Source organism: Numida meleagris, chromosome 4 (genome assembly GCF_002078875.1).
Source record: "Numida meleagris isolate 19003 breed g44 Domestic line chromosome 4, NumMel1.0, whole genome shotgun sequence".
NCBI classification, from domain to species: domain Eukaryota; kingdom Metazoa; phylum Chordata; class Aves; order Galliformes; family Numididae; genus Numida; species Numida meleagris.
Window position 1 is genome coordinate 43,925,645 of NC_034412.1, and position 26,237 is coordinate 43,951,881.

The window sequence follows — 26,237 nt, forward strand, 5'->3', positions numbered from 1 at the left end:
ACGATTCATATTTGACTGATACCACAAATTATGAAGGCCCGGTCTTAAAGCCAAGTTAAATCCAAATAGTTCCTTTTGAGAGAAGGGTTGTAGTTCACTTCAGACCAGCTGTGGTCCAGTCCCGAGAATTGTTCTAGTGAGGACAAATGAAAGTTCTAAACAACACTGGCTGGTTGTTGTGCTTGAAGCGGTGAGGAAAATAAGCAGTTGCATCTTCACAACACAAGATTTTCATGGAGGACAAGACGTTGTGTATAACTGCAGGGGAAGCTTGTACTTTTTCTGCCTGTAGCTGCCAGTCAGAACAATTCTTTCACCTGCTGGCAGTTTCTTGTCAGCACCGGCTTCCATGCTGTGCATTTCTTTTTGCAAATGTTTCTGAGACGGATGTGCAAACTTTCTTTGGCTCTTTTCCAGCCTTGCCCTTACCTGCTGCTGCTTGTACATTACTTTGTTCTGTGTCCGCTTCCCTAGTGTTGACGTCTTTCAACACTCTTTGTGAGGGCTTCTCTGTTTCAACTGTGCATATGTATGTAAAGCGTGCTTTTTGGAAGCGATCTGGAGCACTTTCTCCTTTATTGTTTTTCCTTTTCCTCTTGTTCAATGTGCTTGATTATGACCTCATAAGGAAAAGCAATTCCAGCTTACATACTTAGATGCCACTGATTACAATATGGGCACAGTACTTACAGATGGCAAATTTCATTTAAATCTACTGGAATTTGCCATCAGGGTTGTGTACAGCTTGCGGTCTCATGGGAAAAATGGTGGGTGACCGTGAAAGCTGCTTTCCTGCTTCTTGCATTCCAGTTTTGAGAGGAAAAAATCACAGAACTATCAGAGTGACTTTAATCAGACTGTGGCATTGCCCCTGGTAGTGGTATTTTTTTGCTGTAACTGTAGCGTGCAAATAGGAAAAATCCAAATATTTATAAGCATCTGCTACAGCTTTACTTGCAGTGTAGTTTGAGAGTCAGTACAGTTCTTCAATTGGTTTGATTTTTTTTTCTTACAAATGTCTTCAAGAATATATTTTGACCTTTCCTGATTTGGTGCCATTTTTAATAACACGACAATTTTCTGTGGAGAGCTGTCCCAGGTAATGTGATATTCGGGATTATTACTCATGGAGAAAATTGTTGTAGGCATTGCTAGGTTTGGTCTAGTTAACCATCTTGATTAATACTTTATTCTCCTTGGTGTTTAACTCGGATAGCTTCAGAAAAGGAAACTTACAGCAGTTACAGCTTTTCTTAGGTCTTTTTTTTTTTTCATTCTTAATTTTTACTTTGTTTCTACTATGAAGAGGGCTTATACTAAGGTGAGATATCCACATCCTTTCCCTGCCATTGCTTTTAGGTTCATTTTGCCTCATTTCCAATAGATTTGACTGACAATCAGAGATGTCAGCGGCTGTTAGGTGTTTGTTTGTTTTCTTCAATTAAAAAGAAAGAGGCAAAAAAGAAGACCTGAAGAAATAAATCCTCATGGTGGTCGTGAGAGAATGCATTGTCCTTTCCAGTGCTTGAAAGAAGCAAACTCTTTCCTATAGAAACGTTCAGTCTTCTTTGACTAGTGGACAAAATACTGCCTTGTGGTGAACTATTCTATGGGCTTATTGAACATTGTGTGAAGAGTAATACTGGTACTGGAACAAGAAGAACGGTGTATTTCCATTACTCATTTATATTCTCTGAGGTGAACGGGTGAAGGATGAACTGAGGAGGATGAATATTATTGTGAGGAGCTAAACAAATTGTACTTAAGTAAAAGCAGCTGCAGTAGTGAGATTTGTTGTACATTGCAGCTGAATATAGAGGAGAGAATTTCTTTTATTGAAAAATACTAATTACCAAATGGATTTTATTTTCAGTTCTTTAATTGTTTTTGTTTTAGGTCCTGTTTAATATGGTTGTAGAAGTGCCTCGTTGGACAAATGCAAAAATGGAGGTAATTAAGAAGAATACTTGAAGAAATAGGCATTTATGAAAGTAATAACAATGCAGTGGGTTCCAGTATTCGGAGTTTAATCAGTGTGGATTGCTCTTTGTAGGTATTTTTTCTTTGTTAAAATATTAACTTGAAGTTGTGCATACAGATATTGCCACTATGATTACAAAAAGCGCTGAGGCTGGAATTCTGTTCCCTTCTGCAAGCACTCCTTCCTGACAGCCCTCTGACTGCAGAGTGCTGCATATCTGCAGCAGATTCTGGAGTGCTGGGCTGCAAAACACTGTCTTAACACTTAGCCTTGCTCCTGCTCACTCATGAAACACTCAGTTCAGAGGATGTGAGGCACTGGCACGGGTTGCCCAGAGAGGCAGTGGGTGCTCCATCCCTGGAGACAGCCAAGGTCAGGCTGGAGGGGCTCTGACTACCTGATGGAGCTGTAGGTGTCCCTGTTCATGGCAGGGGGGTTGGACTTGAGGGCCATTAAGGGCCCCTTTCAACTCAAGCCATTCTATGATTGAATTCCTTTCACTTCTGCTGTAGGAATGATTGTGTGATAGGTCTCATCCTGACAAATGAAGTGACAAGTGAAGAAAGTTTCCTTTTGACAAAAAAACACTTTAGGCCTCGCTCATATGTAATATCTCCTGCAGTTATTTTAAAAGTAGAGCTTAGTGAGTTGTTCCTCTACTGTTACAATGTAGATGCTAAGTAATGCTTCATCTGTAGATTTTGTGAAACAGTGGATCTCACAAGGGTATTTTCTATCATTCTGAACATTTATGTTAGTTTTGGAAATGTTTTCCAGATGCTTTCCAGGAATTTTGTGGTTTAGCTGATGAACTATTTTGATTACTAAAAATAACCCCAAAGAACCTCCTTAGCCTCTTGGTTCAGAACCTTTTGTCTTTTTCCCTGATGCTGGAATATTGTTTGAACCGTCTTTATCACCTGAGTCGTTACTCTAGAAGTAGGATTACTTTGGATAATCGGCTTGTATTATAAGATGAAGGTTTGTTGTGGCATCTGAGTTCACTTCTCCAGTTTTGCCCTCCCTTCCTTTCTCTTGGTATGTTACTTTGAGGGGAGAAAGGTTTGTTGTCTTGGTAGGTTCAGAAGTAAGTGGATTTTGATGTTTTCTGGCTTGATAGGATACCAGATATAATGTACACATTTTAATATACCTGGCAGTTCCTTTGTTAAGGCAGAGAGTTGACCTGCCTTGCTGTTGTGTCCTGTAAGTCCTTCAGCACAGACTGTGGTAAGATGACAATACCAGCCCTTCTCTGTCTCTATGCTGAAGTTCCCTTGTTTGGAAGGGAGACTGTAGGAGATTTAACCTTGCTGTAGAATGAATGTATTGCATTGCTGCATTTGTTGCATTTCTCTTGTCCTTCCCTTGATTGTACTGAAAGTGCTGGTTATGAGACATGATTGGCCCTCTGCCTACTGTTGTCACTTAATCTTCTTTGCCTCAGTTTTTATCGAGAAAAAACATGACTGAGCTGCACTTCTGTCATAATCACAGGTGGCATATTGCACATCTTCACTGTTAAGTTATGACCAGCAGCAGTAGTACCAGGTGTGGAAATAAATGTGGGAGGGCTTATTTGTGGAATAACTGCATGTTACTGACAGGACATTGTGGCCCAGAGAGGTTGAGTTCCTTTAGGATGACCTTGCTTTTGGTATTTTAGCTAAATTACAAGGATGTTTTAAAATGGATGTAAACTAAGGGCTGTGTGCCCGTGCATACAAGCTGTGTATGGCCTGAACCAGCACATGCTCAAAGCCCTTAACAAATGTGATATCATCCAGATGAGTCAAGCTAGCATGGATTTTTGTTGTAATGTGGAGTGGCAAAAGGGCAGTTCAAGTGATAGGCCACTGGGTTTATATTTGAGATTGTAGGAGGATTATGACAGTAATAAACTGTTTTGCAATAATTACTTCAGTCCTTCCAGGAGTTCTGCTTCGGGTGTAAGAATGCCTTCTAATGCTAACTTGTTCCAAACCTAACGTGAAGTTGTTATGTGGCACCTGTGCAGAACATGTCCTTACCAAAAAGCTTTGTTTTGCCTAGAAGTGATGGAGAGAAGGGGTGTATGCAGTAGGAGAGCAGTGAGTGGGGGGTGAGTGTGGTGATGATGAAACAATTCCACTGTTGCTGTCAAAGCCCTTGTTGTCTGAAGAACTTGTTCCACCATTTGTATCTCTGTTGAAAATGTACCATAAAGAGGAGGTTCTTTTCACTATTTGATTGACCATGACAGTCTCCTTATAAATTTATGTCTTTCTCTTCTAGGAATAATTCTTTTGCATACTTCACAGCATTATTTAAAACCTTAATAAGCAACTTTTTGAACATGACCCTTGAGGTTTACAGTGAGGCCATCAGACTCTTAATACTCCTCAAACCACAAGCACATGCTCCCAGATGGAGCTGAATGGTTGGATACTGAATGAATTGCTTTTTGTTTTACAGTTCTCTCTTTCTCTTTGTCTTTCATGTTCTGCTTAGATTGCCACTGAGGAGCCCTTGAATCCCATTAAACAAGATACAAAGAAAGGCAAGCCTCGATATGTGGCAAATATCTTTCCTCACAAGGGTTATATATGGAATTATGGTGCCCTCCCTCAGGTAACATTTTTGTTATAATGCTGAAACTTTTCTGTCTTCTGTGTAAATTGCCTTGTAAATCTTGAGTACTGCCTGAATGCAAATCAGCTGCAAGAAGGATGTTTCTCTTTGATAATTTGGAAATTAGAATTTTTTTATGTAAGGCTTTATTGTCCACATAAATTTTGATCAGAATTTGGGCGTGGGTGTAAATATGAGCTCTGTTTCAGAAAGGAGTTAAATCATCAAGAAATCTTGAATCTTCATCTTGCATCTGCAAACTGTAGTTACAGAATTAAACTATCGTGGTTTGCCATTCAGGAATACTTCTTCAAGTAGCCCTTTCCTGTTTAAGCAGGACATTTTTTAAAAACTCATTTAGGATCTCCATGTATTGCAACATAAATGTTAATCAGGATTTCTTAATATCTTTAAGAAAGAGGAACACGAGGGCTTACCTTTCTTTAGATTAAACCTCAGCTGCCCTAGCTAACTTTGCTCTGAACTGGCCAACTTTACTGATTGTGGCACTTTCAAAACTGTGAGCCTTCTTGAACACAGACAAACCAAAAACTGATGGCTGAGGTTTTTGTCATAATTAAAGTTTTAAACAACTGTTTTTCATTTCTCTGAATAGCACATTGAAGTTATGCCAGTATTGAAGGACATGATGGGGCAAGAAAAGATAGTTTCTTTTTGCTACACTTAAATGGTTAAACAGTGAAAGTTTACTCCTGAAAATATACTTACGTATTTCATCCCTGAAGAGGAGATACTAGGTAGGGGGTGGAGCGTAGCAATGAAGATCTTATCCAGTCAGCAGTCTCAGTAGATAGTTGCCAATTAGGTATTGTTAAGAACAAAAAAAATCCATTTAACATTTTGAAATTTGTTTGTGCCTTAGTACATAACTAAAATTAAACATCTGAATACTTTCCTGAATGATGTGTATTATGTTGGACTGATAACACATATCCTAGGAAATGCATTCACCTCCCCTTACTGCCTTGTCAGTAGCAGGGCTGGAGATAATTGTAGTTTTCCTTTTCTGTAATGACTTTAAAAGGTCATTTGGATCCTTACATATCCAACTGTCAAAGTCTAGATTATACTCCAGATTCTTAGTAGCAGCTATCACAAACTCTGAGCCTGATCCAGTTCAGTTTTTCCATTATCTTAAGAGGACTTTTCATCAGCGTTGGTGGTTGCCAGAAGTTCCACTGTAGCATACAACAGATAGATATGTACTTGCAACTGCTGTTTTACACTCCGGAAAACGTCTTTAGGATTATCATTATTGCAGGAGTTGCTGTACTGTCCAGAGAGCACTACCATTCCTAGCCAGTTTTCCTCTGTTCTTATGGGAACAGCGGGTGGAGAAGTACAGCTGGGCTGGAGAATGGCATTGATATAATGAAGTCTTAAAAGAAAAAATGCTTTGGAAGAGTATTGGAAAAATAAATTTTAAATTGAAATTCTCTCCTTGCTCCACTTCTGTCACTTATTTATTTATTTATTTATTTTGTAATGATGCTGCTATCTGTGTACCTGAGCATTTGCTTTCCACAGTTTTTCCTTTTAGCATCAGTCAGGTTCTCGGGAACGAGAGTATGAGTTGGAGGCTTGACCATGGGCAGCAAGAGCTAGCAGTCTAGCTCCTTGTAAAATGCTTTCTAAACCTTTAGAGCAAAACCTCATCTGTCTTAAAATTCTTGCCAGAAAAACTTCTCAACTGTAGAATTGTTTTTCATTCCAAGAGACAAAACAAGTACTGGTCTTGTAATTAGGTTATACTAATGGGGGTATGATTCTTTGCTCATACAGAGCTTAGAGCAGGGATTTGTATTTACTGCCTACTCTTGGGTATGTCCACATCTGTGTATGCAAAAACACTCAGAAATATTTCAGACCTAAATTCAAAACTTAAAAAAAAATTAATTGGATGCTGACAGTACTACATCTAGTAACTTAGTCAGCTCAAAGTCTAGATGGATTTTGAAGACCACTTATGTTAGTGCAGGTACATCTAAAGAATGTAATAAGAATGTGATTGTAGGGTGTCCTAGTTTAAGCCCACAAGTACTGATATTCGAAAAAAGTGTATATTCTATGTCCTCTTCTGGCTTTATTACTGCTATTTCATGAAGTGTCTGTTCTGCCTTAAATATAGTTGATCAGTTTGTTGTTGTTATCTATCCTCAGTCAGGTGGTTGTTCAGAGTTTTGGTTGGCTGATTGGTTTAATTTTTTGTTTTCCGATTGAGTAAGTCTGTTCTCAGCAAGCTGACTTTTTAATTGATGCTTTTATAACCACTCAGTAATTTAGTGGTTAGATGAATAGTAATTGCAGATCAGTTAGTAACTCACAATTCTTTTTCCTTTGACAGACCTGGGAAGATCCCAACCATACAGATAACATTACAGGATGCTGTGGGGATAATGATCCTGTTGATGTTTGTGAGATAGGTTCAAAGGTTTGTCATAGTCAAGATACACCTAATGCTTTGATTACAGCTTTTGAAAGAGAACGGCAGGTGGGAAACAAGAAAAGGTGATAGTAGTCAATCTTGAGATGACTGAAATATGTCTGATAGGTCTGATAATAGATAAGAAAGCAGGTAATATTTGGAGGTGCTGGATAAAAGAGAAAATTGGAATTCCTGGAATTCTGTAACTGGACAGAGAGTTCTGAATGAAGGAGACGAGAGTTAAGATTTTGAGGAAGGAAAGAGAAGACTTCCTTCTTTTTCCCCTGCTAGCAGCGCTAGAGCTAAAGCTAAGTTACTAAAAGATGAGGACATATGGCAGTGTCATGCACATGAGATTACAAGGTCAGACCCACAAAGGAGTTAAGTTTGAGTTTTCTCATGGGTAAAACAGAAATAGATCCCCCTTCTCTAGAGGAGAAGAAGAACCTATTGCAGTTACAAGATGTGGGGTGGGTGGATGAAAAAGAGGCACAGTGAACACTATTAGTAGGTATAAAGGAAAGGCTTAGCACGCTGAAATAAAATCCTCTTTATCTGGAGGCAGCAAAGAATGGATTAATCTGCTGTAGTACCAAAGACAGGATAATAACACAAGAGAGTTTGGAAGAGGAATCTCTTGGGCTACCTAAGGCAAGGAGAAATTTAACTGGTGACCTCAGCAAAGGTAATTTCACTTGAGGAAGGGAGCCTAAAGCTGAATTTCAGGGGATCCAGAGAGAGTTATAAGGAAATATTAGCTGGTAGGAAGAAGGTTCCAAGGAAAATGCAAAAAAAAAAAGTTGTGCTAATATGTTTGGGGAAGAGAGTGTATGTGTGCGCCTGTGTGTCTGTGTGCATGTGTGTGTTGGAGTGTAGAGGAAGGAACAGCAAGAGACAGATGAAAACCAACAGCTGAGAAAGCAGGGAGTTAAGGGGCGGGAAGGAGCTAGAAAATGAGTGAGAGATACTTTTAACTTGCAGATTGGGCAAAGATGAGGAAAGTGGGATAGAAGAGAAGGAAAATATTCTAGCTTGTGTTACATCTCTTTAAATAAATATTGGCTGGAGCATTGAGAGTTTAAGATCAGCAAGGGTAAGAGAAGTCTGATGTGTACTGGGTTTGAAGATCTATCTTGCAGTTTTGTTAGCTGCTGGCCTAACAGATCGTAAACCATTTTGTGTGTAATGTAAAAGAGAAATTCCAGGAAGTGTTTTCCACATATTATTGATATTATGTTCTGTTCTAGGTTCGCTCTTCTGGTGAGATTGTTCAAGTGAAGGTCTTGGGTGTTTTAGCGCTTCTTGATGAAGGAGAGACAGATTGGAAGATAATTGCCATTGGTGTGGATGACCCAGAAGCCCAGAAAATCCACGGTAGGCGTTTTTACTTTTCTTAATGCAAGTTACGTCAGCAAATTGGAACAATTGTACCTGAGTTTACACCACCCAGGACAAGAAGATACAGACAGTCAGAAGACAAAAATTTTCTTTTTTCGTTGTTTAAATTCAAATGCTTCCTTTAAAGAGGGCATATAAGTTTTCATACTAAACTTTTGGAAAGGTTGATGGAGATTTTGAAGATGACTTGGTATGCTGAAAGTCTTTTCACTTCAGAAACAATTCCTTTTGAAAGAGATCTCTAAAATTAGTCATATCTCCATTGTAGTAGTACATATTTACCCACTCAGATTGCGTAGCACACTGCTGTTTTCCTCGTTGACAAAGCATTTCCAATGCTTTGTGACTTGTAACTGGGTTACTTCCAGGGATTGTTGCCTAATATGAACAATTAGATTTCACCGATTAGCTTGGAAATTTTGAATGTGAACTGCTGATGCAGATCACCCTAGTATTTGCCCCGGTCATGATTAGCTTTGCAGGGTGAAATATCCTATGCAGTCTTCCTCCTTATGAGCGTGCTTCTGGTATCCAATTGGAATTCAATAAGTAAAATGTACCTGCAGTAGTTTCAATAAAATGAGGTATCATTGTACTTCTCTTTTGAAGAAGAAGATATAAATACGTTAAACCTAAAGGAGTTAGGTTTTTATGGCACAGATAAGGTGCAACTCTTCTCTGGATAAACAGAGGTTCATTTTCTCAAATACAATTGTACTGGGATTCATGAGAATTAAGTGAGCTTCATCTGAAAGTTAATGGCTGTTAAGAGATCAAAAATCATACATACCATTAAGTCTTTATGGTCAAAGCCTGTTCTTTGTTGGCAGATCTCACCAAGGCGCAGAATGGCCTTTTCTAGGAGTAGGGGTATCCAGTAATTTTGAGGAATTACGTTTCTCAGCCACTGAGTCTTTTTCCTGGTTTCTGAGTGTAAAGTAACTATATCACTGGACTGGCCCTTCATTCTCCGTTTTCTTGCAGGTTGCTTTGACATGGGGAATACTTTAGAGGAAAAAAGGGGAGAAGAGGAAATGAGGAGAAGGAAACTCTTGGGTTGATGCTGATTAAAATCATGGGGCAGATGAATTACTTCATAGTGCTTATGACTAACTGTTTTTGCAGTTAGAGGTTAAGAAGTTCAGGTTAAGGAAATAGTAATTAATAGTTTGCTCTTGCTGTTATTTTCAATTTAAACCTCCCTATAATGTGTATTAGGATGTGATATAATTGTCAGTAGTTTAAGGACAGATTGTTACCATTTTATTTCTGTACTATGTTCTATTTACTTCTGTATTTTTTCCTTAATAATTTGTGAGAGTTTCGTCAGAAAGCTGGGTGAAAGAATTTAGAAAGAGTCCAGTAAGTAGGAACAAAACAGCGAGTTTATACCACTGGATTAAGTAACTTTGTTTTAAAACACAAGGTTGGTTGTTTTGTATTTGTTTTTCTACAGGTTATACTGGTTTGTGTTAGCTGTGATACAGCTTTGGTTTGTTTGGGAAGGGAGTCAGAGTTTGTCTTGTTTTAAATGCTAACCCTCGCCTGTAATTGCTGTGGGTATGCTTTCTTATCAGAGAACAGATGCAAAATTTCCAGTAGAGCTGCCCTTCTGAGGTCCAGATCATGGAGAAATATTTATCTAGTTTAACATGATTTCCTTTCAGAGTTGGGGTTGCAGTCCAGTATTTAAAAAAACAACCCCCCCCCATCTGCTTTCACAAAACACGACTAGCTTGCAGTGTTTAGCAGCAATCCTTCTTTGTTCTAAAAACAAACAAATCTGTTGGAGTAGGCAATACAATATGTCCTTTTGTACTTGTTTTTTCCCTTTCCCGAAGATGTTAATTATTTCAGCCTAAGGGGACAGTAGCTATGGATAAAACTGATACCTCCCTCAAAAATTGACATGCTGCTATGTTACAGTAGTGGCCTCCTAGGGGAAGATGAGGCCAAGTGTTGCCTTCTGAGTCTGTCCAGTCATTTTAGCATCATTGAATTGAACAGAGCATCATCGCATTTGCTTTCAGCTCAGTATGTGCACAGCCCCCAGTGAACATTTGGAAAAGATAATTCTAAGGCACTGGAGTGGTGATTACTTGTAAACCCCATCCTGAGCCCACGCAGTGTGTTAACTCCACTTGCTGCTTTAAGCGCACCCCAGGTACTCTGTATATTCTCCTTCAGGGATTGTGATCGTTCTCATAAGTGCAATTGATTTTTCTGAGACTTCACAGAACTTAAAACTGAGCAGTCCCAACTTCTGAGCAGTCCTCATTGTTTATTCATAGCGCTCCACTGTATTTTGTCCTGCAGGCATTTATGGATAAATGCTGTTTTAAATTGGAATCCCTGCCTAGAACTCCCTATTTCACGCAGAGCAGTAAAAAGCTCTGGTTTATAGTGACAGGACACAGGAATGATAAGCAATGCTCAGCACCTGCTGGAGTGGGAACTGTGTCATCAGTGGGAAGAGCAGAAACTTAGTGTCTTTTTGGACTGACTTTTGGAAGGTAATCTGTTTGCTGTTATAGCACTTAATATGGGTGGGTGCAAGGACAATCTCCTGATACAAGCTGTACGTGAAATGCAGCTGTCTACATGAGAAACCTTCTTTTAGACTAATATCTGGCCTTGTTCAGCTATTTTTCTGGTTCAGTAAGATCTGTCTTTGTGATACCTAGAAACCACTGTGTTGTCTTTCTGCTCCAGCAATTGCTAGCTAGATGGTCATTAACAGACCAACAAAGTTACTTCAGACGAGGGTCTGTGAGAGGGCCTAAAAGCAGTCTGTGCCCTGAAACACTAAATCTTGGCAGTATAATAGACCTGTTTTTTTTTGTTTGTTTGTTTTTTAATGTAGCATACCGGCCAAGAGAAGAAGGAGATTCTTGGACTGGAAAGACTGCCTGTCTGCTCATCACATAATCTGGATTTAATTTAATGCATTGAAATTCACATATATATCTGATGTACTTTACATGACTGGGCTTAGAAAGGATTAGCCCTGTTTTGGTGCTGTAATTTGGTCTAAATGTATGCAGCATCTTCATGTTGGAAAAGAGGTTTTAAAAGTGACTGGCAGTTGAGGCAGAAAGTGTGTTTGAAGCAACTTATGAAATGTCTGACTCTAAGGAGATTGTTTTACCTGCCCAAGGCAAGTTGGGCCAATTGTGTAAGCTGGATGGCATTTCCGAGGTGATTTACTGGCCTGGGATTTTAGCAACCATTATATACTATTGCTTAGTGGAAAGATCCCTGAATACCTTCAACAGCAGTTGGTGATTTCTACCTGCTTTGTTGTACTGCCATTTGCTGGCAGCAGTATAATTAACTATGATGCATTGTCATGCTTCTTTTCCAATGTACAACTCAAGATCGGCTTTTTGAGTTTACATGGTCAAACCCTATGGCAAATGGCAAAAATAAAGTATATTGCACACTTTGTCCCATATATTATTATATACCCTTGCATATGAGTGTATTTATATGCAGAGCAGCAGCAGATGCCCCAGAAACCTTTGTTGTGGATTTGTGCAAGCATTAAATATAAAGGAATTAATTATCTGTACTAGGGCTCCCATCCTACTCCCTCACACCACGCTGCACAAAATACACCAAATGCCTTTATATGGAATGTAGCTGCTGCTTCCTGTAAATGTTTATAAGATGTTATTAAAAACATATGTCCTGTCTTCCTACAGACCTTGTTTAGAAAGCCTGCTGCTAGCATGTTGTTTTAGCTTTGCTTGCAAGAAGCAGCATCTGTCATACTAAAAATGGTAGTTTTGTATAAATGCTTTTGTCGCTCCCTTTTGTAAAGCCTGATAGAATTGGGAGCTGCATTTGTATTGGCTCATTCCCTTGACAGAGCTAGCAGCAGTTGTTTGTGCCAGCCTCTTGAGATTTTTCTAATTGAGGCTAAATTGCAGTGCTTAACGTGATTAGCCATTTATTTTAACCCTTGTTTCTTAACTTTGGTGCCCAGAAAAATGGGACCTATGGTTTTATGTAGGGAGTGTAAAGAAATCTCCCCATAGTGCCTGGTGGATATATGCTGAAAATGTGCCTGCAGGAGCTTGACCTTTCTGTCTTCTGCCACGCTGAGGGCTTGCTTGCAGAGATGAAATCACATTTGGCCAGGTACATGCTTGCTGCTCCCATTCATGCGTAGCCTCCTTTGCTATCAGTGGGAGTACCCAAGTCTGAGGAAAGGTAGGCGGGTCAGGGTCAGTGTCTGCTGTGGAGAAGACATCTATCTCTTATTTGTTTGTATCTCTCTCATAATACACAGCTAGTTTCTATAGGTATTAATGTAGTAAATTGCTGTACAGATTATTATATTTCCATTTACCTTTCTTTGCTTGCTCTTCTGTTATCTGAAAATGTTTTTCTACTTCCACTTGATGCCCCAGAGATGCTGGTTGGATTTCAAAGAAAGCGAGGGACAGGCTGCCTTTCATGGTTGTCTATGGTGCCTTTTAATAAACCAAAGAGGTAGCTGTTGAGTGATGGGAGAGCTGCAGTTTTCCTTGTATTTTGTGCTGTGTGCTGACTCCACAGCAACAGGATTGATTTTTTTTTTTTTTTTTTAGTTGTAGTGTCTCCTGCTGCTTGTCCACAAGCTGCCATTATAATACAATTTTCTTTTTTCAGTCAACAGTTTAAGGTTCATTTGGTGCCATGTAGCTAGCCATCATAATAAGGAAAAGATAAATAAAACATGGGAAGGGGTGGCGAAGTTGGAGGATAGTTTGGAAGGAGCCAAGGAAACATAAAACAACCACCATTCCTCTTAATTTCTCAAAAATGCAATATACAACAGTCAGTACTTCCTGGGCTATATGATGGTATAGCATTTTATGGGCCTGTTTTGTTTTACCTAGGTCAGGAATTTTCCAGTAGTGAGAAAGTGAAATTCACAGAGATGATTCTGTCCATGAAGGTCGATGTCTCTGTGTTAAGGAGGTAATGAAAGCTTGCTCCCAAGCCTATTCTGTTATTTGGGTCCTTTAAACAAACATAAACAAAGCCTATAAATAAGGAATGCCATATAAGAAGAGGCTCACTTGTCTCTTAGTAGACAGTAAAGCATTTTCTTGAATAATTTTTGTGGGAATAGGAGGCAAATGACCAAGAGAAACGGAGAGGCAGAGTTAGGTTTATTGGAACAGAAATCAGAAAAAAGGAGCAGCAGTCTGAGAAAGCATGCTTGAATTTAAGCAGTGTCCGGAGACAGAAACCTGGAGTTCATCCACCACTGGGAGTCAAGGAAGTTGCTGCAGCAGCCTGGTTTGCTTTACAGACTTTACAGTATCTATTGTCTCTTCAGCAAGCACTAGAAAATGTGAGTTCAAACCTCGTAAGAGGAGGAGATCACCAGGGCTCAAGATGGGAGGAAGGACGTTTGCTTGCTCAGAGAGAACAGGATCATGTGCTGGAGCCTGGTTTGAATTGGAGCTGTTGTTTTATTAGAGCATTAATGAAGCATCTTGCCTCTGACCAAGATCACTCTTTTCTAAATCATTCGTTCTTTGTTGATCTCACCTACCCACTGCTGTGAAAGGCTTCTTGTACTCTTAAATGTGCATTCCAGCTTAAAGACCTGCCTCCAGCACAGCCTTACGTGCCCTTGCATTTTTTCTGGGATTCTGCCAGTGAAACTCCCTAATCTTCTACAGGCAGATGGCCAGCAGCCAAGTTCAAAATGTGTTTTACTCTAAGTCCATAAACACATAGCTCTATTAAGTGTGTGCAGAAGCGAAAACGTACCTTAGGTTCTTCAAGGTTTTGTACCTTATTCTTTGGATAATGTATGATCTGGAGGAATTTGGGAGTGGTATCTATCAGATGACTATGAGTACTCAGCATACGTTCCCGTGTGCGTCTGTGGTCTCACAGTTAAGTCTACATGTCAGCTCTCTCAGCGGTCCTCAGAGACTTGAGAGATCTGTACTAAGAGACTGGAAAAAGTCATGTGCTGTTCTCTTTAGAAATGTCCTTGTTTGGGTTCACAGACTAGACTTTAGGAAGACATTTAGGCACTTGAAGATAAAAAGAGCACAGCTAGCTTGTAATCCAGTGGACTGAGCACCTCTGGAAATCTGTTACAGTGATTAGGGCTGAGTAGACAGAAGAGTATCTACCAGCAGTGTCTGTGAGCCAGGAGCTGTCTTCAAGTGAGATGTATCTATTGGAGAAGAGAATGAAGTAGCCAAGCAGTGAGGTGAGAGTTGAGATACTAGGAAGGCAGTAAGGGAGCAAGTCATTTGCAAAACGCTGGAGAAGGAGAATAACACCACAGAAGATGGACTGGGCAGAGTGAGGTTATGAAATAGATGGAGGACTACATACAACACAGCAATAAAAAGTCAGCTCCCATTTCCATCAGGAGAGACTGTAGAAGGGAAATAAATGCAAAGAAAAGGGCTACACCAGCAAAAAAAAAAAAAAAAGTGCTTGGCTTCCAGAGGGGGCAAAATCCTTGTATCGCAACGAGTAAAAATTGCGCTGAGGGGAGGGACTTTCTATGTAAACATAATGTCAGAGAGTTAATTCGCCAGAGAGTGCGTGCTCATATGGGAGAGGACCACCTCACTGCAAGTGACAGGAGTGATGGTAGCCTCCCAGGACAACCAGGCAAAACTGGGTGTGTGCAGCAGAAGGAAATAGGAAGTGTTTAAGATCATGAAGTGCATAGCAGTATAGCCCTCAAGCAGCATTACTGTGCAAGTACTTATTCTCTCTGTACCCACTGAGGCAGTGTTCATCTCTGCCTCCTAAGGGTGCCCCACAAATGACATGTGCTCTATGTGACCTTTTCCACCTTTGCAGAGTAGACCTACAGAGGTAAAAGGTAGAACTGGCTTATCACTGTCTGCAGATATCATGGGGTTATTTGTTTTAATGTTTTGAAAGTTTGTTTTTAATGCTCCTGGCACATAACCTTCTTGTATCTAATGGGTTTAATTTAGAGTTAGTGAGCAAAGAGATGCTTCGGTTGTAACTTTTGAGGAGTCAAGACTATTTTGTTTTGAGGTGGTGGTTTAAAATCTTACTGATTTTAATCTGAGTATTGCAAGAGGGTGCCTACTGAGATGAAAACCTATAAATATGGAATTTTCTTCTTCATTTCATGAGTATGCCCTTTCTATTCATTGTCCCTTTGGGTCTTAATTAATGAAGAGCAGGAGGCAACTGGTTTACCTATTTAGTGTGGTGGTAAAATCATAAAATATCAACTATGGATAGCTAGTGTAATAAAGTGGATTCCCCAATAATTTCAGAAGTACTCAGTTAAATTGCTTAGCAATCCTTGGAGCCTTTAAAAAAAAAGTTACAGAAATTCTGAGTAAAAAAATAATGTCTTCTTTCTGTATTCTTTTTTTTTTTTTTTTTTTTAAAACCTGCAGATATTGATGATGTCAGGAAGCACAAACCAGGTTACCTTGAGGCTACCATTGACTGGTTCCGGTGTTATAAAGTCCCTGATGGTAAACCAGAAAATCGGTTTGCTTTTAATGGAGAATTTAAAGACAAGGTGAAGATAATCCGAAATTAAAGATGGATCTTTGTGTGCTGTGACCTCTTAGATACATTCTAGAATTATTGGAATTGGAAAAAGGGAGAAGCATTAACAAAAAAAATTTTCGAATGAGGGTATTCAAATAGGAATAAGTGATGTTTGCTGTCTTTCACTTTATTCAGGGAAAATACATATGATGTGAAAGGAAGTCTTAAAAAAGCATTCAGTCCCAGCTCTGATATGACTTACACATACATGTGTATGTTTGTCGTGCTTGTCACAGCATTTTCATTTTGCTTGTCAGAGAAATGAAGAGATTGTCTTTTCAGATATTTTTTCAGTCTTGATTGATAAATTTTCTTGACATTTTTCAAGGCTGTGCAGTTCAAGATAGACAGTAGGTTGCAGATTTTCTCATATTTGGTATTTGCTCAAGGTATAGTTTTTTCTGGGTAATTCTGTCTACAAACATTTGAGCTATTTTTGGCTTGAAGGCTAAAAAGTATTTTTACCTTTTTTAGAAAAAATGAAAGGCTTTTTAGACATCCTATAGGAAAAATGGCCAGAGTTTGAAAGGAGAGTGGGCCTGGGAGCAGACCTTGCTGAATAAAATGCCTAGATTTTTCCAGAGGAAATCACATGTGATCTGAGTAAAAACGCTTTTCAAATCATGTACTGTACACTCTCTAGACTTTTTTTTGGCGAAGAATCACAGGTTCCTAATGAATGATGTTCATGTGTCAGCTAGTTCAGCTTGCAGTGTGCTATCAAAGTTGTAAAATGCCTTTTAACCAGCACAGACAGCTTTGCGTGTTTTGTCTGTTTAAAGAGATGCTCCGACTCCCCTCTGCACTAAAGCTGTCTTTTAAATCAATCAAATGTAGAGTTGTAAGGATGGATAACGTGATCTCTCACTTGTTCTCCCAGGAGCTACTCTTTCAAATTTTCCTGCTCTGTAATTCTACCGTAGCGACAGTTTAATGGGGGTATATCCCTGTCAGGCCATCAGAGTTCAGGCTGGAGGCTCTAAATGCCCTGACATAGCTGGTTTGGAGCACTTGAATAATTCTCCAACATTTCTAGAGACCCAGGATGTGGTGAAGCAGCCGTGGCTGCGCTCCAGCAGCTCTAGTGAAGTTCACAATGTTCCAGTGGCATTTTGCCAAGTCACTCCTTGTTAGGAAATGTGAATGTTCTGTTGGCAGATTTTTGCTAGTCAGTCCAGATATCATCATCTGAACACTGAGGGCTTTTAAAAAAAATTTTAAGGCTTTTTAATTCCCCCCTCCCCTCCTCATATTACTTTGGTTTTTAAACAAACAAAAAATTGTTAAGCAGCTGACAACGTTAAGCTGTTTGTCACAAATGCTTAAGTATATGGTTGGGCAATTAATGAAGTAAATGCAGATTTTGCCACTAGAGGGGAAACCTTAACTCTGACCCTGATGCGCACGCGTAACAGAGGAGTCGTATCTCACACACTTTGTCCCACTTAGGACCTGGTACAATTTTCTACAGCTGTAGGTGTCTGTTTAATATCTAGTGCTGACTTTGTTTTTTCATGCAGCTTTCCTGTTTTCTGGCTGAGGAAAAGTCCTGAGTATGTTTCCAGTGTATTTGACAGATAATGAAGCTCAGGTTTTTTTTCATAAAAAATGCTGTTATATTTCCCAGAAATTTAATGAGGCCTCAAAGGAGGTCCCTTAAAATAACACATGAACCGGTGTGTCTTAATAAACTAGTTCAATGTCTTATTTTTCTGTTTAATAACCTTTTAAATCTTAACATTTTTCCTTGATGTAAACTAGGACTTTGCTGTTGAAATTATTAAATCAACCCATGAATACTGGAAAGCTTTGCTTCATAAAAAAACGGATGGAGGTACTGTTAAATGGTACGTACCCAGCCACATCTTTCTTCTTTCTATTCTGCTAAGGCTGTTGGTATTCAGCATGTGGCAGCTGTGCCTGACCTGCTTAGATTTTACTTTGATGTGGCAGGAGTACTCGTGACTTTGATTGATAATTGACTATTGTTGACTAGTTGCAGCTTGTATGATAATGATTAACTGGGTGTAAGTGGTTCTAGAAATTTTTTGGTTACATTAAAGTGTCATAGATTACTTAAATTTACTAATAATGGCCCAGGTGATATTGTTTTGGGGTGTTCTCACAATCCCACGCAGACCTTGCCACCGTTCTGTCATTCAGCGCTGTATTGCTGTGATGTTCTTTTGCAGCTTAGGATTCCATAATTTTATTTAGTTGTTCTCTGAACTGCTGCATCATTGCTCATTACCAGCCTTTGGCCTCATCTAAACTAAAGTGAACTTGATTAAGTTATCTAAGCTGGCTTGCACTAGCATATCTGGCACCAGTGGCCTTGAATAGTACGGAGCTATCTAGACTAATGCTTTCCAAGGGCTATGGATTGCCTTTAACTAAATCAGAGGGCAAAGGCTGTGGGGAAGGCCATGTCCTCTTCTACTTTGTTGGCAAAATGTGACTCTTGAGTGACTGAGCGCTTAACACGTGTTGGTAGTTCTGCTGTAGGATTATGAGAATATATTACAGGAAATATTCAGAGTTTGTGTCCTGATTGTTTCAGGGCCACTTTGAGCTTCTAGTTGTTGTATTTTAAAAATAACTAGAAACTCAGTCCTGGTTTGAGAAATAGTGCCGTTGGTTCTTTAGGACCCTAAAAACTCATGACCAAACTCACTTTTGGTACAAACAGATACATATTTGTAGTCTGCAGATAAAATTGTCTGGAAAATAGTTGGTCCCAAAGCTGTGTGTGCATTATGGAAGTACTGATATTTGCTGCTTTATGTAAGAGCAGAATTTTGACCTGCTTTTTGTTTTGTTTTGTTTTAATTCTTTCTCCTTGCTGTATGCTGCAGGCAGTTTACTGTAATATACAAGTGGCTTGCCGTAGAATCTGGCCATCCTTTAAAGCACGAGATACAAGGGGTAATTCATGCCATCGCAGCTAGCCATCTAGGTGGTGTTCAGCTCCCTGTAGAAATGCCAATTTCTCTGTTGATTTTTCAAGGGGATTTAGTTTATTAACTGCAGTCTGAACTGTACCCAAGTGAGCTGCCAGAAGTAAGTGCGAGTACTGCTTATATTAGTGTAGAATTTATAGCCTAAAAAAACCCAAACCCAGAGAAACCCTCATTCCCTTCCAGTGTTACTTGCTACTTTGCATTTTTGGCTTCCTCATTTCATGAGAGATAAATTTCTGAGCTCTGTATGTGAAGGTGTTTTGTTGTTGTTTTTTTTTTCCATAGGTACTAATTGTGTGTTGTCTCATTTCCATCGATTGATAAAACATTTTTTAATTTTTATTCTTCAGCACAAATGTTCTGGTGAGCGGCAGCCCTTTTTGTTGCAGTGAGGAGGAGGCCCGATCGATTGTGCAGTCGGTAAGGACAGTAGTTATTTTATTTCACCCTTTTTAAAAAGTGATAAATAGAAAAAACTCAGAGATCCAAAACTAAAATAAAATACCTAAACTGATGTGGTCCCTAATGAAATAAAAAAATTAAGGTATAAATTAAAAGAAGGAACACAACTGTTGTGGGGTAAGTGTAAGCACCATAACAGAAAGCTTCTATTGCAGTGGTTCAGTTGTATTTTGTGGCAGGTTCATTACTGTTCTGATGTGTTGGTTTTTTCTTCTGATTCTGAATAGCAAGATGGACTGCTATTTGTATCTAGCCTGCTGCCTTCTCTGTCTCCCCTGTTGCCAGGAGTTACCACCCAGTGTTAGAGCTCATTGACTAGCTGACTGTAGTCCCTAATCGCTGAAGGGGTCCTTTGTTTGTCTACTTGCATAATTAAGTGCGTTGCTGTAAAAGAGGGGAGTGCTTTTCTGAATGTTTTGTAAAGAATGCCTGTCATATTTTGCAAATCAACATAAAATTAAAACATGCAGGTTTCCTGTTCAGGCGAGAAAAATGTCCTGCAGGTCTGATGCTTTCATGTGCAAATGCTAGAGGAGGAGAATTTCTTCCACTTTAAAATACGCTGGTTTGGATGCTGGAATTTGAACAAAATTCCAGAAATTAAATGGAGAAAAATACCCGCAAGTATTACTTTAAAAAAAAAATTATTTAACATATGCTGTGACTGTGTCAATGCTCATCACAAGTGTTTTGCTCGCGTGCATAACTGCCTGGATAGCTGAGCGACTCGGGCTGTGCGTAGTTGGTATTTTGCCCCAGTAGTCACAGTAATGGTGGAAGTTCAGAAGTTAAAGGACATGACGTCTGCTCTCTGTGCAGGTAACATTCCAGCACAATTTCTGCTAAGAATGTCGTCCTCAGTGGCTTTTTGTCATAAACAAACAAGATGGTCAGGTGCAGAAAAGTCAGTTTAAGTCATGAAGAAGTGTCAAAACTTTTTCCTATTCATGTTGCATGCTTTCAGCATTTCCTCGAAAGTACCTTTACATACTTGCACTTGTACGTGTGTTTGGATCCACACTGATTAATGAGACTTTACGGTTTAAAGGAAAGAGAAATCGATCTTGGAATTCAGACATTTAAAATATGTCAGTTACAGCTGCCAGCAGATATTTGCCTTCTGTGTATTTTCAAATGTACAGTCATGTTTTGAGGGCACTGAAATGCAACTCAAATTCCAAGTTCAAAGGTATGCTTCGTTTGAATGGTGTCAGACTTTTTCTCTCGAGTTCTGTGCTATTCGTACTTTTGAATTGAGTAGGTAAATGATTATCTGTCTAAAACAGTAATATTCACTGGTTAATTAATCACTGAATATTTTTTTTCCTGATTTATTTTGTTTATTTTTTTTTGAGGGGGAGGCAGGCAATAGTAAGTCCCATTTATGGAACAGGTCCTCTCTATCAAATTCTAACATCTTACTTGTTTTGAACACTTGCCTTTTTATCAAATGTTATCACTTCCTGCCTTTGTATGTCTGACATTATTTTCTTTAAGTGATATTGTTTTCTTGAAGTTATCACAAACTCCATCGTTCAGTTAGTGTTCATTCTAAGTATTTTAATTGGCTTTGTAGGCTACCATCTCTTGCTACTTTTCAGATGGGGAAAAAAGATGCAATGCTGTTTTCAGTACTGTTGTTACTGCATGTAGTTTCCAGTCTGCGGTAACTAAGAAAAGTACAAATGCTCTTGAAGTATGAATGGTGGACAGTCAAACTCGAAATACAAGCAGGGAAGCTGACTTGCACATTTTAAGCAGATATCCTTTTGTCTGGTACACTGCACTGCCCACTTTGGTTGTCAGGCACTCATGTCTTTCAAACAAAAGTGAAAGTACGTGAGTGTTGGCTGCAGAATTTTAATGGCTGTGGTAATTTTAAATGAAAGCTGCCTGTGTCTGGTTTGGTTTTTTTTTTTTTATTGTTTTTTTAATTTGTTTTTTCAACTGAAAGCAGATACAGTTTTCTTCTAATTTATGTCCATTTATTAACTTCTGGACAAAAGCAGAAGAGTGAAAGCTGAGGTAGAGACTTTGTCTGCAAGTACAGTGAGAAATGTGTTTTGGCTTTTGCAGAATTTCTGAGCTTGCTTTTGCAGGGAGAGTTGGTTCCCTACACTTCTGCACTCAGACTATAATTATGAAGTTTCTGAAGGGTGATATTTGCCTTCAGTCAGATATTTTGAATGTTAAACAAAAAAGAAATGTCAACACTCAGTATTACTGTAAACCAGTTTTCTTTTAGCGAGCAAGAGAACTGTAGCTAAGAATCAGATACAAAACAAATCCTTACGAATCGCTTACCAAATCATGCTCTAATCAGAACATCATGTATTTTTGATGGGGTAGTTCCCAAGGTCATCTCATTCAAATCAATAGGATTTACTTTGCTATTATTTGACCTTCCTTTATTTTACAGACATGGGACTAGAATGCTTTGGATTTAGGGAATTTCTACTCTGCTCAGCTGGTTTCCAGACAGCGGGCTGTCATCTGTACTGGTGGCAAACTAGGAATAATTCTGCAGCTGCTGAAGTTGCCGTGTCCAGTCAATTCCAAAGAGATCAGAGGATGATCTGTGTATGTGGGAACACATACGGAATGTTTGAACCAGCCAAAATTATACTGTCCCCCTGCATCTACAAACCCACTTGCGTAGTAACACTCTAGGAGATGAAAATTTCTGGTGTTTCTTCACATCTGAAAATTGTTTCATCTTTCTCAGCTTCAGTGTTAGTACATGTTGAAAACTAAACCCAGGAGGAACAGAGCTTTGTAGCTGAATGTGTTAGCTCTAAGATGTACTGTTTATTTCAGGCTTTTAAGTGTTGCCATCTGTAAAACTGACCAGGACAGCCAAACCTTTGTTTAACATTAATCCCGAGAACTGCTTGCTCACTTGCTTTGAGAAGAAGCCGCTGAGGACTTTTGAAGTTGGAAAATCTCCAAGGTGATCTATATATAGTTAGTAGTGCAGTTTCTCAGACTTACCACATAATTCCTCCCTTATAATGCTGGAGAGAAAACGAACTAAGATAGCTTTGCTGGATGAGGTATCTTTTGATAAAATGCAGGAAAATGTCTTACAGGGGAAAATATTTGGCTTTTCCCGATAATTTAAAAAACCTCCAACCGAGTTTGAATATGTATATTTACTTACATGTTTAGAATAATTTAGATCTAAGCAGGAAAGCCTGTCAACTGCCTTGCTTCTTTTCTTTCTTTTCTCTCTGAGTAGACTTTTCCATTTGGGACTTCGGAGAAGCAGAATTTTCAGTCTAGTGCCAGGTTGTGAACCAGAGGGTTGGAGGTGGAGAGGTGATTTCCTAAACAGAATCACACGGAGTCACAGAATAGTTGAGGTCGGAAGGGACCGCTTCAGATCCTCTAATCCAAGCCCCTTGCTTCAAGCAGGGTCACCTGAAGCAGTGTCCCCAATGAAAGGATTCTGTAGTGAAGAGATTCTTGGTTCAGTGGAATGAGTTTTTGACCCGTTCTTGGTGGGAAGGTGCTGAGTCCTTATCTTAAGCCTTCTGAGCAATTGCTGCAGAAGTGGCAAGCACCTGCTTCTGGATGGTGACAGACTTGTTCTCCCTGCCTTGTGAAAAAAAGCTTTGTGTTTGTCTGGAAAGAGAGGGAGCGGTCTGGTGATAAGGCCTGGGCTTCATTTGTCATACCGGCACATCCTTTCAGACCTGTCATGTAACCCCTTTGTGCACATACTTACCCTGGGTAAAGCAGGAGAAAGAATGCTGCTTTTTTCCTGTCCTTCTCAGGGGCTTTGACTTGTTGTTGAGCAGAGTGAGCCCTGCTCCTGCTAGGAGGTGGCCAGGCCTGTGAGACAATTTCACCCCAGCACAGCTCAATTTGAATGTTGCCCTGTGCTCAGCCCACCTGCACTGCCTGTGGATGAGCCTGCCTGCCTGCCTGCCTACAAAATGCTGCAAGGCTTTCGCTGATGTCTTTGCATGCCGCTATAAAGGCAGGAAGTTCCACCTAGCAGTGTAGAAAACGTGTTGCAACTTTGTTTTCCTGAAGCTTCAAACTTGTGTAAATGCTACCTTTGAGGCTCTCTTTGCTGCATGGTTCAGCCAAGTGAATAGTCCTAGGGTTGTGTGTTTGGGTAAGTCTGCTTGGAACAGGCTTGTGTCATGGCAGTGGCCAGTGTCCTGTTTTTTGGTGCTCTATTTGTGTGTGTGTGGGCTGGGGGTAAGTGTTGCAGTATTCCTTGTGCTGAGATGCTTTTTCTTCCACATCAGTTAGACAGCTGGAGAACTTGCCCGTTTGTGAGGAGCTGAGGGATGATGGACAGAGGAGGATTGTTATCATAAGAGTAGCTAGCATCCTCATTGTGAGGAAGGTGCTTCCAGCTGGTGTTAAAACCAGCTTTAATTTCATCCTTTATGTAGTAGGACCAGACATGCTGTGTAATACTGTGATTGAATAGTGTATCCAGCTTTGAAATGGACCTGGAGTGACAGACCTATATTTTAAAACAATTTGTCACTGTGCGCAGAGCTGACTCCTTCTCTGTCAAAATGGAGTTGGAAGAGTATGATTACATATTTATTTTAAAATGTTTGCATACCTGTAATGTGAACCGTGTATGTGTGTGCATATACATATATCCTCTTATATGTACCTTATAATGAAATGTATAGTAACATAATTGGAAAGGCATTTTTATTCTGTAGTATGTAAACAGAAAATCCTGTTATCTTCAAAGACAAAGTAGTAGGATAGATATACATTAGAGATGGCATTAATCTGTCACTCATTATTTTGCCTGTTTTGTCATTTATTTGTATCTATAGGCTTCAGCAGTGAAGTAGCTTTGTGTGTTACCTATGAAACAGAACACTGACAATGTTTTTTTTTGTTTTAGGCACCAGTGCCTGTGAATGGAGATTCTGTTTGCCCAGAAGGTATGTTCTTTTCCCCAAATGCCATATAATTTCTATGATCATTTGCTTTAAAAGTAAACAGAGAAACTGTCCTGTTGAAAAAGGTGATTTTGTCCACATGATCATGACGAATGTGGTTAAGTTTTGTCAGACAGTGATGCTTGTCCTCTGTTAAATAGAACATGGACAGAAATTTCTGAGTCGTTTGTATGAGATTGCTTTTAAGGATGAATGGAAGTGTAGTTCACATAAAAAGATGAGAAGACTAAATATTTTTTCATCTCTTTGATCATGGAATGTAGATGCATGACATTTATCCTTTCTAAAGGAGAAAGGTTGCTTTGCCTTACTTTTTTGTTGCTCTTCACAGTAGCTAACTAATCAGATGAACAACCTCTTTTCTTAAAAGTGATACAAGCATGCTTCTCAAGTGTAATTTTTAAAGACAGAATTCTGTTTTTGCTTTTGACTGGTTTTCATGTTAATGGAACATGTGTTTTTAGTCAAGAAATAAAAACAAATCCTAGTTTTTCATTTTTGCTAACTACTTAAAAAACAGAGAGATTTTTTTTCTGGCAGGAGCTATAGAGAAGGCATGCACTTTTTGAGATGGAAAGCAACACTAAGAGAAACTTAAGTTGTAAGTCAAGTTCCAAATTGTTTGCAAAGTAACATCTGTGTAGTCCGTGTCATGGGAAAGCAAGCTGCATTCCATTTGCCCTTATATGGCTTGCCAGTAAATAGCTTTTATTTACTGGAGTGTTGCATCTCAAATCTTTGACAAACAACTGAACATAATCTTTGATTTTTTTCCAAGGATGGTCATGTCAGTATGTTAAGAGTTGTTTCAGAATTATTTCAGGCAAACTGTTAAAGTGAACAGAAATCATTTTGAGGACAAGCTTTACATAGGCTAGGGATAGAGCTTGCCCAGAAGTATTGTTATGAGAGAGGAGATAATTGGAAGAGCAGAATGTTGCTTTTTCAAGTGTTTGTGTCAGGCTGGTTGCATAGAATTAACGTCATTCTTGATGTGTATTTTTTGTTTTAGTTGATTCCTGGTACTTTTTTCCACGTGATCGCTGAAGTGTTCTGAAGCCACATCTTCACATCTTAAGTCATCTCATTTTTGAAGAGAGGCGCTAATGGTTGGGTTCCTGTAGAGACAATTTTCCAAACTATGTAAACCTTTCCTCATGTAAATAAACGCTGACATTATACAATTAATGTTTCCTTTCTATGTCTTTCTTTGTGTAGGGTGGAGCAAAGGGAAGAGGAGGGCTTGCTTGCTGTTTGTTTCTGAATCTTAGACCTCCAGGATTGTTCTGATCCACTCGTGAAGTGTAATGTCCAGTGAGATAGGAGATAAGTTGGCTTCAACTTTGCTCTCCAGATTTTGGAATAATCCAGTCATTGGGTGTATAGAAGGCTGTGTTAAATGATATCTCGGGCTTGTCTGGCCACCCTGACTGTAATCCTTTTCAAGTAGACAATAATCTTTATGTAATAGGCTTAGCAGTTTACCATGTTCTTTAAAATGCAGCTGTGCATGGTTTCCTGAGTTGTATTCATTTTTGTGCCCAATTGTCTCTGCTTGCTTCACAGAGTTATGGGCAGAGTAGATTTGCTTTTAGGAAAACAAATACAACTGCACTCCAAAGAGTAATTCAGCTAGGAAGAGCTAATGCTATGACAATTGAAGTAAGGATGCACACGTGCTCTGCGTACTGCATCCTGTTTTTGATAAGTTGTGTGTTTCATCACACAGGAAGGACTTTTCTTATGGAAAGCTTCCTTGTTTAGAATTGTGTATGTCTGAAGGTTTCTGGTAGTTCCTTGTCAGTGAGACAAGATTAATAAACTGTATAGAGCTGATCTTTGTGTTTTCACGGTAAAAATATATG

General features: G+C 39.2%; 1 protein-coding gene across 1 annotated transcript in view; it reads left to right on the plus strand.

The window, feature by feature from the left end:
• Positions 1–25,560, plus strand: part of PPA2 (pyrophosphatase (inorganic) 2) — a 36,216-nt gene extending 10,656 nt beyond the window's left edge. Inside the window, 9 exon segments of the mRNA XM_021395023.1 lie at positions 1,897–1,950; positions 4,472–4,591; positions 6,957–7,043; positions 8,285–8,411; positions 15,848–15,975; positions 17,769–17,854; positions 19,318–19,387; positions 24,315–24,354; positions 25,385–25,560. Of these exon segments, the coding sequence (XP_021250698.1) occupies positions 1,897–1,950; positions 4,472–4,591; positions 6,957–7,043; positions 8,285–8,411; positions 15,848–15,975; positions 17,769–17,854; positions 19,318–19,387; positions 24,315–24,354; positions 25,385–25,419 (747 nt within the window). The 3' untranslated portion in view covers positions 25,420–25,560.